Source organism: Molothrus aeneus, chromosome 6 (assembly GCF_037042795.1).
Source record: "Molothrus aeneus isolate 106 chromosome 6, BPBGC_Maene_1.0, whole genome shotgun sequence".
Classification (NCBI taxonomy): Eukaryota; Metazoa; Chordata; class Aves; order Passeriformes; family Icteridae; genus Molothrus; species Molothrus aeneus.
The window spans coordinates 54,178,155-54,193,118 of record NC_089651.1 but is presented as its reverse complement, the minus strand read 5'-3'; the positions used below and the strand labels follow the sequence as shown (position 1 = coordinate 54,193,118).

General features: G+C 42.5%; 1 protein-coding gene across 1 annotated transcript; it reads right to left on the bottom strand.

Moving 5' to 3' along the window:
- Positions 1 to 2,591: 2,591 nt before the first annotated feature.
- On the bottom strand, positions 2,592 to 9,777 carry C6H14orf180 (chromosome 6 C14orf180 homolog). Its single transcript, XM_066552601.1, has 4 exons — positions 9,691 to 9,777; positions 7,295 to 7,421; positions 5,529 to 5,555; positions 2,592 to 2,794 (listed from the first exon to the last, which is right to left on the bottom strand). Exons 1-4 carry the CDS (start codon positions 9,775 to 9,777, stop codon positions 2,592 to 2,594), a joined length of 444 nt encoding a protein of 147 aa, XP_066408698.1.
- Positions 9,778 to 14,964: the final 5,187 nt, after the last annotated feature.

The window sequence follows — 14,964 nt, the reverse complement described above, 5'->3', positions numbered from 1 at the left end:
AATAAGGAGAAATCGCATCCAGCTCACAGTGATGAGGATAAAGCTGTGATGGCTAAAGAATGAAGGGGCAGAGAGGGAAAGGGGGTTGTGTGTGCTTAAGCAGTGTGGGTGAATGGAAAAAGAGCTTCACTGTGAGAAGGAAATAAAAGAGGTAAGTCCACAGCAGTATGTGGACTGATGTTGTGCAGCAGTAAAGAAGTGCAGACACATGAGCTGGAATTTTTCTCCTATTCCCAGTCATGTTGACCCACTTCATTCACTCCCACATGCAATGGCTTTCTTAGCTTCAGTTTCTTCACCTACAAGATGTCACTGCTCTGCCAGAAACAGGTTTTGGCTTTCATTTATTTCAAACCTTCTGGCTTCAAGGCAATTTTAGTTTGGCTTTCTGCTGCCTGCCAAGTATCTGATTGAGCACAGTAAACAATCCTGACCCAGGAGACCTTTTAAAGCCATGGTGAGACCTCAACCGTGGTCTCAAGATAACTTGAGAGCTGCCTTTTCCCATGCCCAAAACAGTCCCAAACAGAGCCAACACAAAAGCCAAAAATAACTGTTCCTCTGCTGAATATCCGTGACAGCCCAGATGTGATAGCAGTTCTCCCTCACACCAATAAATTGTGCCCCAACAAGAAGAATGTGGACATTTTCCTTTTGCAGCATGCTCAGTGTAAAAGTGGTCCTCTCTCCATGCCCTGGGGAGCTGTGCAGGAAGGTGAGCACATGGATGGTCCTCACACCACCTCCACATTTTCCCTCACAGTCCTAAGAGGAGTCAGTCCAGAGCCAGAAAGAATCACCACTGATTTGCCAAAGAGTTTCAACATGGACATTAAAAAGATCACAAACATTCAAAAAATGCAAACAGAAGTCGAAATCACCCCCCTGCCCCATGCAGGTACCAATCTAAACCTTTTCCCCAGAGATTCACCAGCACACAGGTTTAAAACCTTTCTTCTTTATTACCTCAACAGCAGGACTGAGGCAGGGTAGAGGGGAGGGAAGCAGGGGTGGGACTCACCCTTTGAGCTGGGGTACCTGAGAGATCTGCACACAACTCCTGGGGCAAACCCTGCTCCTGCAGCACCCTCTGCTTCCCAGGCCAGCTGTGTCCAATGCCTGCCTGTGGCTTTGACAGCTTAGGAGAGGCAGGAGAGCACCCACTGAAGGCACTTCTTTATGTCTTGGGCTGAAATGTTTCTGACTTGTCCTCAATCAAGCTGCTGCCCCCTCTTCTCCTGAGAAAAGGTTGCAGGTTTTGTTCCTGTTTATCCTCTCCTGGTTAAAGTTCTTGGGCTGCTTGGGAGAAGGTTGTTGGGGCAGATGTATGGCCCTCTGTTAAAAAAATAACTAGAAATAAAGCACCATTTTTGCTTTTTGATGGTTGCAATGGCAGGGTGAATACAAGCCAAGGTCTTGCAGACATCTCTTTGTCTTCTCTGCAGTGTTTTCCCCTCCCCTTTTTTTCCCTTTTTCTTTTACTTACAATTTCTGATGTCAATCTTACCATACAAAATAAACTCAAGCACACATCAGGTGCTAGCTGAGCAGAATCTAAGATCTAAAAAGCTGGTTGTGCTGGTTCTTTGAAGCTCAAGAACTTGCAGTCATTTGTTGTCCTCTCAGATACCCAGAACACCGTTTTCACATGATCTCCATTAAAAGGACTTCTCCTTTCAGAGAAATGCATAGTATGGTGGAACAATGATAAAGGAACTGTGCATCCAACACCTTCATAAGTAGTCCATATTATCATGATATAAGGCCTTGGATACTCAGGCATAACCTCTGTCTGAATACAAGCACTATCATAAATCTTGCATGTCAGCCTGTGGGGTTTATGGACTGAATCAAACCCAGAGGATTAAACTACTGTTTTGATGATTAACCTGGGTTTCAATGCTGCTATTTATTATGTTAGGCAAATAAACTATTTTCTGTTTAAATGAGTTTCCATGTTCTTTTCCACACCTGGGAGTCAAGTGAAGCATTAAGAACCAGCTTCTGCCCGTGGATGAATAAAATTCGTGAAAGGAAACAAGAAAACCATTTGCTGGGATTTTACTAATAATCATTTCAGATGTATAAATATAGCAGCTTGCCGAGCCTTTGGCCACCAGAGCAGTGTCTGTGCAATAGCTCAGCTTTATTTTAGCCTTTGCAGAGTAATTCTTTGGAGACTTGAGGAGAAAGAGGTTTGGTATCTTAAGTCTTGACCCGAGACTCACAAGACTTTTCTTCTGAGTTCGCTGCTGCCTGCACGGATCAATGTATTCCTCTCTCTGCTTTTGCTCCTCATATCAGCAGCTTATAAACTCTGGATAACCAAATCCAGATACTTGTTTGCTGTTCAGGGTGATATAGCATGAGTTTGGTGGGACTTCAAGGCATTGGTATGAATGTCCATTGATGTGAAACAAAGAAAAACAACAAAGAAGGAAAAAGGAGAACAAGTGTTTGCTGGATGGTGCACAGCAGGGGTGATTTCCTTGCTCTTTGAGGTGGATGCTCGTGTGTTCCTTGCATGTGGCTGCAGTAGGCTGGGAGCTTTGCATTGATGTTTCTTAGCAGTGTCAGGCTGGAGGATGCTGCTACTGCCTCAGAAACCAAGTCCAGCACCTCTGAGCAACGTGTCTTAGGTGAAGAAAGAAGATGACAAGTCGGGATTGAAATTCCTCCAGGACTGTGACATCCTGCTTCATGCTGGTGTAGTAGAGACTCACAGCAAGGATCAGCACTGCACAAAACAAGAGCCACAGGAGCACAGGCAACCCAGACGATGTCCTGTCATCTGCTGAATGGTGATGAGAAGAAAAAAAGGAAGCAGCATTATTTTAGTGCCATCTTAAACACTTCCCAGATTTGATCCCCTGCTGATGCCTTTGTCCCAGTTTTGTGGCAGCAGCAGGGTACAGAGGGCTCTGGTTGTGAGCATTTCTGTAGGCATCAGTTAAGTGATAGTGAGTCACACCTCCTGATGGAAGGTGGTGAGCATGAAAGATATCATCTAATGGAGCATTTAAAGAGTTTAATTACATACAATAAGAACAGGATTAGCATAGCTAATGCATGATCTCAACTTTCCCTACAGCAATTATTTTTTATACCTTTACCCTAAATGTTAAGTTGAATGATAGGAGAATATGAAGCTACTTGGTCTAATTATTTAATGTTCACAAATGCCCCATAAAAGACAGAAGCTATAGATTTCTGTCCTTTTCCCTGGTAAGTCAGCTTGTTTGGGACTCCTGCTAATTATGGGAAGAACCCAAACATGACTCCATTAACTAAGAGGCATGTTCAGAAAGCTCTGGCAGTTTGAACCACTCTCAGAGTGCTATGTGTGCTAATTACACCACAAGATCCTCTGCACTTGCTCTTCAGCAAGAGCATACTGTAAAGATTTTTCCTGCCTTCAAAATATTTTTCAAACATTTTTAAAGGTTGGGCACAGCACACATGTGGAAATCAGAAGGCTGCATTCAGCCTGCAGACAGCTGTGTCCCAGTCCTTGCCTGTGTGTATCCATCCCTGGGCCTTGGGGATCCAGTTTTGATTCAGCCCTGGCTGCTCTGTCTGACTGCATGGCCATTGCACACTCGGCACTATTTCATAAAGCACTTAAAGTATTAAACATGCAGTATAAAGCCAAAGTCATGCCTGAATAAAACCCATAGTGTGCAGCTATTTTCCTGCCATATGCACATAATCAATAAAGAGATAAAAATGTGGAGTGTATTATTATGGGTAAAGGGCCAACATTAGCTGTAACATATTTAAATTAGCTTCTACCACGAGCCCTGGAATACACACCAGTCAATTAAACTGTCACACAGATGTACAGAGAGGAAGGTAAAAGTCATAAAACCAAGCCAGAAACACATAATAATGTATCAAAAAGTGTATGGGGAAAAGGTAAAATGTTAATAGGCAGTCATTTTATAGCTAACCAGAAACCAAATCAATGTCCCATAATAGACCTGAGTGAATTATTTGCAGCAAGTAATTTATTCATTTGAATTTAGCCCTTCTTTCTGTTTTCAAATTATCCATGTGCAGGCTTCAGATTTTATAAATTTGTTTATTTGGCATTATTCTGTGCAGGGTTGATATGAAGGTGTTTAGCCAGGGAATTGCTCACCACTTTCTGGTTTAGCAGATTTGTGAGTTGGTGTTTCCCTCTTGAGATTCCCCATACCACAGGCTACAGCCCCTGACTGGGTGCCCCACCTGCCTTTTCCAACGTGGGCCTTGGCTGATGAGCACACATGGGAATAGGAAAACCTTCCTGTGGAAGCTGAACAGCTTTTCACATCAACCCTTTCATATGAAGTGCTTGTAACCTGTTTCAACTTTTAAAAAGTTACTTTCCATGTGAAATTTCTGGGAGATCTCATATGTAAACTTGGGCTTTCCTTATATCCTCTCAGTTATGAAATATGTTCTATCTATGAACAGAAGAAAATAATGCAGAAGAGTAATTCCACTTGCAAAATTGTGATGAGTTAAGCTTACAACAGCTTCAGCCCATAGTTTAGGTGTTGAAAATCAAATTTGCTTTTCTAGATTACAATTAGAAATTTAATGCTTAAATTTGTTAGTTAAATTGCCTGTTGGAAGAGCACAGACCTGTGCCCAGTCTCATAGCAACTCATCTGAGAAGAGCACTGGACCTGAATACAGGAGATTTTGTTTCAATTCTTGCCTTGGGTACACATTTCTATCATGCCCTGAAGAATATTTGATCTTTGCCTTTCCCCCAGGCCCTTTTCTGGCTGTACTACCTTAAATTCCAGCCCAATAACAGCCTTAGATGATGCCACCATTGTCATGAGCACACAGCCCCCATTCCTGGACAAGAGCAATAGCTGAGGGATCTGGGGACATCTCCCTGAGAGGATTTTTGTCCTCCCCAAACTACAGCTCTGTGTGTGTATATAATACATGTGTATAGGTACCCCTCTCCCCTTCACTGATTACAGCAGGGGCTGCATGCTGTCCAGGGCCTCTAGAAATGATCACCATCATCAGAATATCCACATACACTCATTTGCCTGGGGGTCTGTGAAGGTGCCAGACCTCAAAAAAAAATCAGAAAAAACCTGATTATTTTTATTATTTCTACCCTGCTGATAGCATATAAATGAATTGTCTCTTCCCCTCATACAAAACTCAGCAGGGAGAACTATTGTTTAGCTTGGGGTGCTTTCCCTGCATATCTTAGTGAGAAACCTGTACCTATTCGAATGTCATAAAATATATTAATTATATTTAAATTAAAAATAGCTTCAGGGATTTAATTTTTGTTTCCACTATTTGTCTTACTAGATGTCTTGTTTAAAATTGCACCAGACCTCATCAGCACCTTGTGCTGCTTATGCTGAGAAGAAAAAGCAACAACCACTGACAACACAAGCTGCTGTGCATATGGAGGATATATTTGCACAGTGCATCCCACCAGCTGCAAAAGCAAACTCAGGTTAATGCTATGGATGGCTCACAGTTATAATGTGAAAAATTCAACTTACCCACTACGTAGTCACAGCAGGAAATTACTAGAAAACAAAATGAAAATGCTCTTACTTGCCTGGAAAGGTCTCTTGGCAGTGAGTGAACGAGAAAAGCCAGGACCAAGCAGTGTATCTGAAATTGCCTGTCACCTTGGAGATGCTGGGCAACCTCTTACACCACTTTTGGCTCTGGGTGAGGACCTACCCAATCCATGCAAACATGCAGATGCAGGTGCACTTCAGGAAAGTGAGGAAAAATTATTGTGTGAGAGAATTCAGAGGCAGGATGGCTGCTGTTGCAGAGAGGTCAGGAAACAGCTCTGCTGAAAGCCCTCCCTACTCCACATAATTCCTAGAAAGGAAAGGATTTAGACCAGCAGGCTGAAAGAATGAGAGTTAAGAAAGCACTGTCAGGCTAACTTTCATCAACAATATCCTGGAAATGTGTCTGCTTGGCAGCCAGGCCCAGACACAATCCAGGATGAAAAGTCCTGGATTGGAAATGGAAAAATTTCAGTGGTGCCAGAAACCTTCATTTTACCAGCCTTAATGTGAGTAATATTGTGTGGACAAACAGCAAATAAACTAAATCACAGACTGTTTGCAACACAGAATACTAATTATGGGTTGGAACATTTCTCATGTCTCCATGAAAGAGTCTCAGAGTTTTCTCCATGCCTGCAGCTCCCTGCATGAGTTCCAGTGTGGCTTTGCTGAAGTCAGAGCCAGGGGGAGACCAGCCTGGCCCCCTGGGCTGCCTGCAGGATTCCCTGTGCTGATGTGGGGCATGGACTCTGGCAGAGAGCTGAGGGAGTTATTAATTCCCTCCAGAATCCTGCTCTTGAGCAGTCAGATGAGCTTTGAGGAATTTAAGGCTGACTCCCTGAGTCTCTCCAGGAGTTCAGTTTTGGTGGGAAAGCCCAGGCCATGTCAACAAGCTTATCAAGAAACAGCTTCCCCTCCATGCATCAGGAGGCATCCCAAACGATGCATTGCCTAACAAATGAGAGTTCTGTTTATAGACACAGCAGATGCCAAGCCTTATTTTCAGAAGCTGTAGCAGTCCAAACAGGTGGCTGACAGAAATGTTACCATTCTGCCACTTATGTTTTGACCAACTGACATATCAAACTCACATAAGTTTAGTTCTCTACCAATAAATACCATTTTCTTGGTTGGATGGGTTTGGGAAAGTCAGAAGGTAACACCAATTATTATTTGGTATGGCATAAGTGCAGAAATGTAAACTGGATCCTTGTGCCAGACCTCTGCTGAAGGTCACTCCCAACTGACCTAATTGCAATATTTTGGTTCATGAATGAAAAGACCAGAGGTTTTGTTAGCTGTGTCAGTCCTTGGGTGCCTCTGTTGGCAGAAGTTATTACATCCTGGCTGCTAGGCTCAGACCTCTGCTGTTGTATTCTGTGGCATCCTAGTTACACACAGTGACATAATTATGTTTAAATTTGGTCTGAGTGGAAACATTGCTCTGGGGAAGCCCTGGGGCCCAGCCAGGCCCAGGGTGTACAATGACCCCTGTGGGGGCTGACTCAGGAGTCACTGTGACAGCAGCTGAGGGTGAGGCAGCAGTCTGTCCATCCTAGGGCAGGCAGGCAAATGGACCAGATGCAGTTCTGCAGAGCACAGAGCAAGAATCATCCATCCTCTGCTCTGTGCTGAGCTGAAAATTACAAATTATCAGAGGGGGAAGCTGATGCAGACAGACAGAGTGGATGTTAAAAGCTGGAAAGATCATGCCAAAATTCCCGATAGCTTGAGCATACCATGTTCAATGACTTCTTCTGGCTCACGAAATCGAACCCTTCGCTCTGCTCTCCGCTTCTCCCCCACAGCTTGGTCCACAGGTGGCCTTTTCCTCAGTATGGAAGGAGGAGAGCTGCTGTCATCTGTCTAAAGAGTTGATCAAAACACAAAACACGTGACCACTCAAACAGGGTGAAGCATCTGGGTGAAGTTTTGATCTTTGGTGGATGTGTTACCGTGTCCCTCGAAGGACATGATATATAACACATCTGCTTGGACAGACCACTGTCATATTTACAGCCAAACAAAAGGGATATTCCTACATTGCCATAGATCTGCAGTACTCTAAAGCTGTATTCTAAGGGAAAAGGATAGTTAAAGAAATGGACAGCAAAATTTTCAAAAAGGGTTTCTCTAAATTGTAACAAATATTTGCTGAAGGTGGCTGCCCAACAGCCTTGGGCTGCTCTTAGAAGAACATAAATGTGATATGAAATATATGAACCATATCATTTGGAGCACCTTTGAAATGTTCTGAGCTAAGCAGTTCCATTCAGAATGCAGCATTATCATTTCAACAACTGGGACTATGAAGCTGACTTGGGTTTGGACACTCCTGATAGGTACAAGAAGGTAATTTATTTGAATTTCAATATAACAATTATGATGTTGCTCTGACTTTTGCTTTGGAAACCACATTTAGTCTTTGACAACAGAATCATAATGCTGTGGATTCTTTGAAATTACAAGAAACAGAGCTGCAATAATAGAAATAACTCACTGTTCTGCATGGGAATGCTCCCACAGTCAGCTGCCCAAATTGAATCCAAAGAACCTTGATTCAGACACCCACTGCCCTCTGGCAGTAGAGAGCAGATGGCAATTTTTCTGCTTTTCAAAGTGAGGGGTAGAGATTCTTAGCATTTTATTTTTAAGACTGAAGTAATCTTTAGCCCTTTCCATCTCTCCCCTCTGTTCCTCTGCTAGGTAAACGTTATTATTTCTTCTACATTTCTCTCTGCTCTCTTTTCCCCCACTTTGTTTATTGTTCCCCCACTCAGTGAATGCATGCTCCTAACTTCAATTCTTCTCCTTGCTTTAATCTTTCTACTCCTCAATTATCCACTCTTATCCTTTTTTGACCCAAATGCCATTGCCTTTCCTCCTTGTTGGATGCTTTCCCCATGGTCACCATTTTACACATCCACTCCTTGGGCTGCAGAAGCAGGATTAGATCCCAGTGACTGCAATCTGGGGGTGTCAGACCCCAAAATAAAGGGAATAAATAGGTTTTCTTACACATCACATTCTGGATAACCTCAAAAGACATATTACATAGCCAGCAGGAATTGCCATAGGGTGAGGAATGTCTTTGATCCCTTCTCCTGAGAGATTCATAAAACCAATCTCATCACTGATAAGGATGCTTTCTCTGATCCTGGGGTCATATCACCTCTGTCTCATGACTGGGGACAGTGTGTGTTGGAGTTCTGTGTTTTTCATTCAGCATCTAAGAATCTGGAAGCCCCATTCAGGTTATGGAATACCTGGATTTCACTTCTTTCTGAGTCCAAAGAAATACAAAGCTACATCTTATATACACGCCCTCATCATTGGGGTTATGGTGCACACACAGGAGCAGGGAATCTCTGTCTCTGCCACTGGAGCTGTCTTGTTTGGCCTTGAATAATTAAATATTCATTGAGCTAAAGAAAGAAAGAAAGAATGACTTTACAGCCTTGTGTTTGGGTGCTCCCTTGGGGGTGGCAGAAGCCTGCTCCTATCCTTGCTCCAATGAATACTTAATATGTGATACTTAAATATTCATTGGAGTGGTCACTGGGAACAGGGTCTCTCATCTGCCAGGTGAACACCCCAATCCCTCTGCAACAGCCACACACACACTTACTCACATAATGAATATTTGATTATTCTGTGTAAAATGAAACAGGTTTAGGGAGACACAGCCTAGCTCAGGCTGGGGGTGGTTATAGCTATAAGGGCTTCTCCTGTGGCACAACCAAGGAAACTGAACCTTTGAAGAGATTTATAGCTCAAAGTGCAGCTGTTGCCCATATGAGCTTTTCCAAACACTTAGCAGAGACTTCACATCAGAAGAGAAAAACATGAAACAACTGGCTGGTTGGATAGCACCTAGCCAAGGAAGACCTTAAAAAGGAAGTGATTTCATGATATTCACTACTTTAATAGCTTACAGAAATCAAAGCTACACATTGTCAGAACGAACAAAACACTGCCCCCTCAGACAGAAAACTGGTGTTAGCATACTGTGACGAGAGCTGGAAACCTACCAAAGTGATAGCTGGGCAATTGTATGACCCTAAAAACAACCCATTTGTAAAAAGCTGCAGGCACTGCACTCAGGGACTTCATCCCCCATGAGAAGATGACTTACCTGTAGCTCTTTGGCACTAGGATCAGGAAGTGAGGCTGGACATATTTGGGACATGTACTCTGGATGCCAACATGAAGCCTCCCACATGAAGCTTTGGATGGAAAGCCTCTTGCCCAGAAACTGAGAAGGAGCAGGGAAAAGCTTCAGGAGCCCCCTGAGCAAGGGGACGGAGCCGGCAGCGGTTCCGCGCAGACTGGAGCGGAGAGGAGGATGAGGAGGGGGAAGAAGAGTTTGTGTCCTTTGTACCAGGGCTGGCGTGGGAAGGATGAGATGTACTCAGGAGCCAAAAATAGCACCCAGTGATAATACTGGCTGTGCAGCTGGAAGCAGGGCTGTTCTGGCAGCAGGAGAGGGACTGAATGGAGCAAGTCACAGATAAACACCTACGTGTTTGTTCTGCCTGAATGTGAATTGGGGGTGGGTTTTTAATAGCAATTGCTGCGTTTCTGTGATCATGTTAGTTTCCTTTCCAGAATCCATTCCCAATCACAAAAATCTCTCAAGTGGGATTGCTTTTAATCCTTCTTCCATTCAAAATATGTGGGTAAAGTCACCAGCAAATTATATAAATATAGTGGGATGACAGATATCTCCCTCCAGAACAGTTATGGCCTCACTTTATATGTTTTACAAATTAAATCCATTATTATAGTAATAAAGTGGGATTTAAACATTTGACATTTCTACTCATATTATAATAAGATTATTGATAGAAAGAGAGGTGATTTACTGTTCAAGAGGCTTTAACAGTCCCTTGTCAAATGCTGAAGGCTCAGCATCATCAAATATACAATTTCTAGTTAGAAATACCTGCCATGATTGCTGAAATATACTGGTTTGTTGTCCCTGCAAGCACAAGCTTGTGCCTTTTTTTTTTTTTTTTTTTTTTTTTTTTTTTTTTTTTTTTTTTTTTGTTCTTTTCCAGGAGCTATTTATTTGCAGTGCCATGTGTAATGTACATGGTTTGGTTTTATAGCAGGTGGTTGGATGGATATTTCCATGTCATGTTCAGGCTGGCCCTTGCTCTGCAGGGCAGAGAGGGTGGCAAGATGCTCATACTGACACTGGGAACCAGAGGGCACAGCTGCTCTCTGGGCTTCACTACTTACTCCCTTCCTTTCAGGGGTCTGGGGAATGGGTGAGTAGATGAAAAGGGTTGGGATCCTCCCGCAGAGAAAACTGGGCCAGAGCAGCAGAAGAGGCTTCTGTGGCTGCTGTGGGGTCAGCAAACCCCTCAGGACTTGCTGCCCTCCTGCAGCTCAGCCTCTGCATGGGTGCACTGTCCTCAAGCCTGCCCTTAGTGACATCAGCATCCACGTGGAGAGGAATAGATTGTGCTGGTCTGGGGCTCTCCACTGAATGCACCATATCTAAAAGTCCCCTGCAGAGAGTTACCTTACCTTCTCTTTCCTGTGCATTGGGGTGATGGAGGGCTTTTCCTCATGCTGAAACCAGCTCACAGCTGCAGGCTTTGTGAAATCCCCTTCTCTGCTGTGTCCTGCAAGTGTTCCACAGAAGTTATTTCAGGAAACCTAGGATGGCTTTTGGTGGGGAAAGGACGGTCTTTAAAATTTTGTTCATAGTAGATCCTAGACAGGAAGGTGACAAAACCTGTCAAACCATGGTCCCTGGCTTCTGTAGCTCCTCCTTCCTCCAGTTGTGATAATCACTTACTACTAATTCATGTAAAAAGGAATTTACCTGCCTGCCTTGGCCAGCAAAACTGATGAAGGTGGGATTAGGGAAGTCAAACTCTAGTCCTCATCTAGCTTTGACTTTGTCGATGGGAATTGTCTCATTTATTTTTATTAGTGTAATCCAGCAAGGCACATGAGGATGTCTTGTGCAGCCTCTTATTCCTGCAGAGTGGGGCAGTGCACTTGTCAGCTTTTAGATCTGAATGAAAAACCTTGTTCATGTCTTCTTCACTGAACCTGGCTTTGTTCAAAGAAAGGTTTTACAGTTTTCTAAGTATTTGGTCAAAGATATTTTGGTAATTAAAAAAAAACCAAAAAAAAAACCCCAAAAAACCCAAAAAACCACCCAAACCCCCACCAGAAATGGACATATGGAGACAAAATTTATAATTTTTCATGCCAGAAACTCTTCATGCCAAAATTTCTTTTCAGTTCTAGATTCCCCTTAAATGTAAACATTTTTTTTTTGTTCATTTGATTGAAAAATAATTGGGCAGCTTATAAATGTTTTCATGAAAGATTGCTATTTGAATGCCAGGGATGATAACTTCATAGTGGCATTCTCACTTTTATCTCAAGATGTGCTAATTATATTGATAGTAATGGTTGTAAATGCTTGAATAATTAGTAGTTACCTGAGCACTCAAGTTTCAGTGGATAAAGATGCCAGGAGTTCAAATCTCATGACAGGGACAGTTCCATTCGTACTAAGTGCTTTTGATTGTAGTTTAACAACCTAAAATTGGATATATGTTAGGAATAAAACACAGCCCAATGCTTAAAGTAAAAGAATCCAGGAAAATAACTTCTCTAGCTTCTGAAATCACTGGTAATAAATAATAGTTACTATAGTGGGATGATTTCTGCATTAGAAGCTGTAAGAATTTCCTTTAATATTGCCCTTCTTTTTAAAGTAATTTTTCATCTAAGATTTGATCTCATTTCATGCAAAGGACATCAGAAACAAAGCTGGACAAATAATTCATAAATGAATTATTTAGCTTGTGAGTGTCACCTCTATTTCTTTCAGCTAATTGTTCACAAATAGATAGTGACTTTTGTCAATGCATTCATTATTCAGATTTATTCAGTGGATAATTGCTGGGAGTAATTCTTTGTCTGTAGATTGCTTGGAATCATTTTGCTGTGAACATTTAATAGTAAAAATCTATCCAGGCTTTCAGAAAAAGACAAACTAAAATTATCTATAACTACTGATGTAGCCCTTAAACATGAACAATATAATGCAGTCTTAAAGAGCAACACCAACATTTTAATCAAGAAATCCACAACTCCCCATGCTACATAGGAGAGAAAGAAAAATCATTTCAAAAGAAAAATCATTTCAGCTCTCTGTGTAGCACTGACATTGAATGGTGCACATTGTATATGCAAATAAGTTTTTACAAGAAAAGGGTTGCTTAAGTGTTTGCTCAGCAGAAAAACAAAACATGCCTAAACAAAACATGATTGACTTCCCAGAGAATAAATATGAACAGTCCACACAAAGGAATTAACTGCACAGCCAGTATTTTTTCTGCAATACCTCAGTGGAAGATGTCTAGGAAATAAACATAACATGATAAAACAATTTTACACTCAGAGGATAGCCGTGTAACCATATGAACTCTTTTTCCATTTCCTTCTGTGGGAATAAATATTTTAGACAAGCAAAGTACTTTGTAAATGATGCCTTTGTGGGGATTCATCTGGCCTGGTTCAATTATTCTGAAACCTAGCAATTTTCTCATATCATTGAATCTGCTTTTATTGCAAATAGGGTCATAGAAATAGTCACTCATTGCAATAATGGACTTTGTTTATCTTAACTATTAACACTTGCAGTAGGTTTACACACACACACACACACGTATATATTCAATATTTATGGATATGCACAGTGCATATATATTAATAATGAAGTAACTTTATCTCCAACAATCTGAAAACAAAATCACGTAATCCCATACAGTGTGGGGTGCAGTGGTAACTGGAAGCAGCATATCAGGATAACAGAACAGAAAAGGAATAAATAAATTAGAGGGGAGTCTTCCATATCTTCCTCAACTTCCAGGGTGTCAATTGAGCCTTTGTTCAGTATTCCACCTTTCGCGGTTCTGTGTACTCTTGATTAATAATTTAGAGATGCACCTTTTGGAAGCAGGGTAAGTTTTGTGTTTGCCAAGAGTGATTTTCCACCAGTCAGGGAGTACATCAGGAAATAAAACAGCAAATTGCCCCACAGAGTATAATTAGCTGTTGCCTCCTTCCTTTTTCTGCCTCTGGAGAAACAGATTTACTGCTGAGAGTTCTGGGACACCCATGAGATATCATACAGCACCATTTCTTCTCCTCAACCTCCCAGTAAAGAAAGCACTGTGTAAATCCCAGCCTCAAGACAAAACTCAGCTCTTTGGACTGCATGTTTCCATTCCACATCCAGATTGATCATTAATCTGTTCTCTGTTGGTCAATCCAAATTGGGGCTTTTTTGTGGAGTTGGTGGAAAAAAAAAAAATCAACAGCAAAGCATAATGGAAACAGAGCACTGGATGGGAAGATGATCTGGTAACTCTTGGTGTGTGTAGCCAGCAAGGATGAAAGGAATCAGTTTTGCTTCCTGTATATCTGTTAGTTCCTGAGATAGCCAGAGAGCTGTGAATCCAGGAGTGTTTTTTCCCAAGGAAGTGCAGTTGGGGTCAGTGCAAAGTGCAGCACCAGCAATCCCTGTGGTGCTCCATGAAGGACCCACAGCATTACCCTCCCAGTGGGACCTTTTTGCCCTTTAGTTATTACTGCTCTGTGCTGGAAGTGTTCATGGTCACACAGATCTGTAAGTACCCCTTTGATGGAGGTGGCCAGACCTGGGCCATTCACCCAGGACCCGTGGGCCTGGACAGCTGACCTCTGTAAAAATTGGGTTGGGGTGGTGGTGCTGCATGTGGCCATCTGACCCATCACAGCAGAACTCAGTTCTGAAGGCAGAGTCATGGCCCTATTTGCAGATGTAGCATCTCAGGATTGTTTTGGTTGGAAAAGATCTTTAAGGTCAGTGAGTCCAACTGTTAACCCAGCCCTGCCAAGGCCACCACTAAACCACATCCCCAAGTGCCACATCTAAAGGTCTTTTAAATACCTCCAGGGACCGCGACCCAACAGCTTTCCTGGGCAGTCTGTTCTAGTGCTTGACAACCCTTTTGGTGAAGAAATTTTTCCTTATATCCAATCTAAACCTCCCCTGGTGAAATCTGAGGCCTTTTCCTCTTGTTCTATTTCTTGTTAATTAGGAGAAGAGGCCAACACCCCCCACCTACAATCTTTGTCCAGGTAGTTGTAGGGAGCGAGACCGTTTCCCCTGAGCCTAATTTTCTCCAGTCAAAACTGGAGCTGCTTCCTCATAAATCTTGTGCTCCAGACGCCTCCTCAGCTCCATTGTCCTTCTCTGGATCTGTTCCAGCACCTCAATGCCTTTCTTGTAGTGAGTGGCCTAAAACTGAAAGCAGGATTCAAGGTGTAGCCTCACCAGCACTGAGTACAGGGGGACCATGTAGCAAATTCTTCAAAGTGATGATCATGT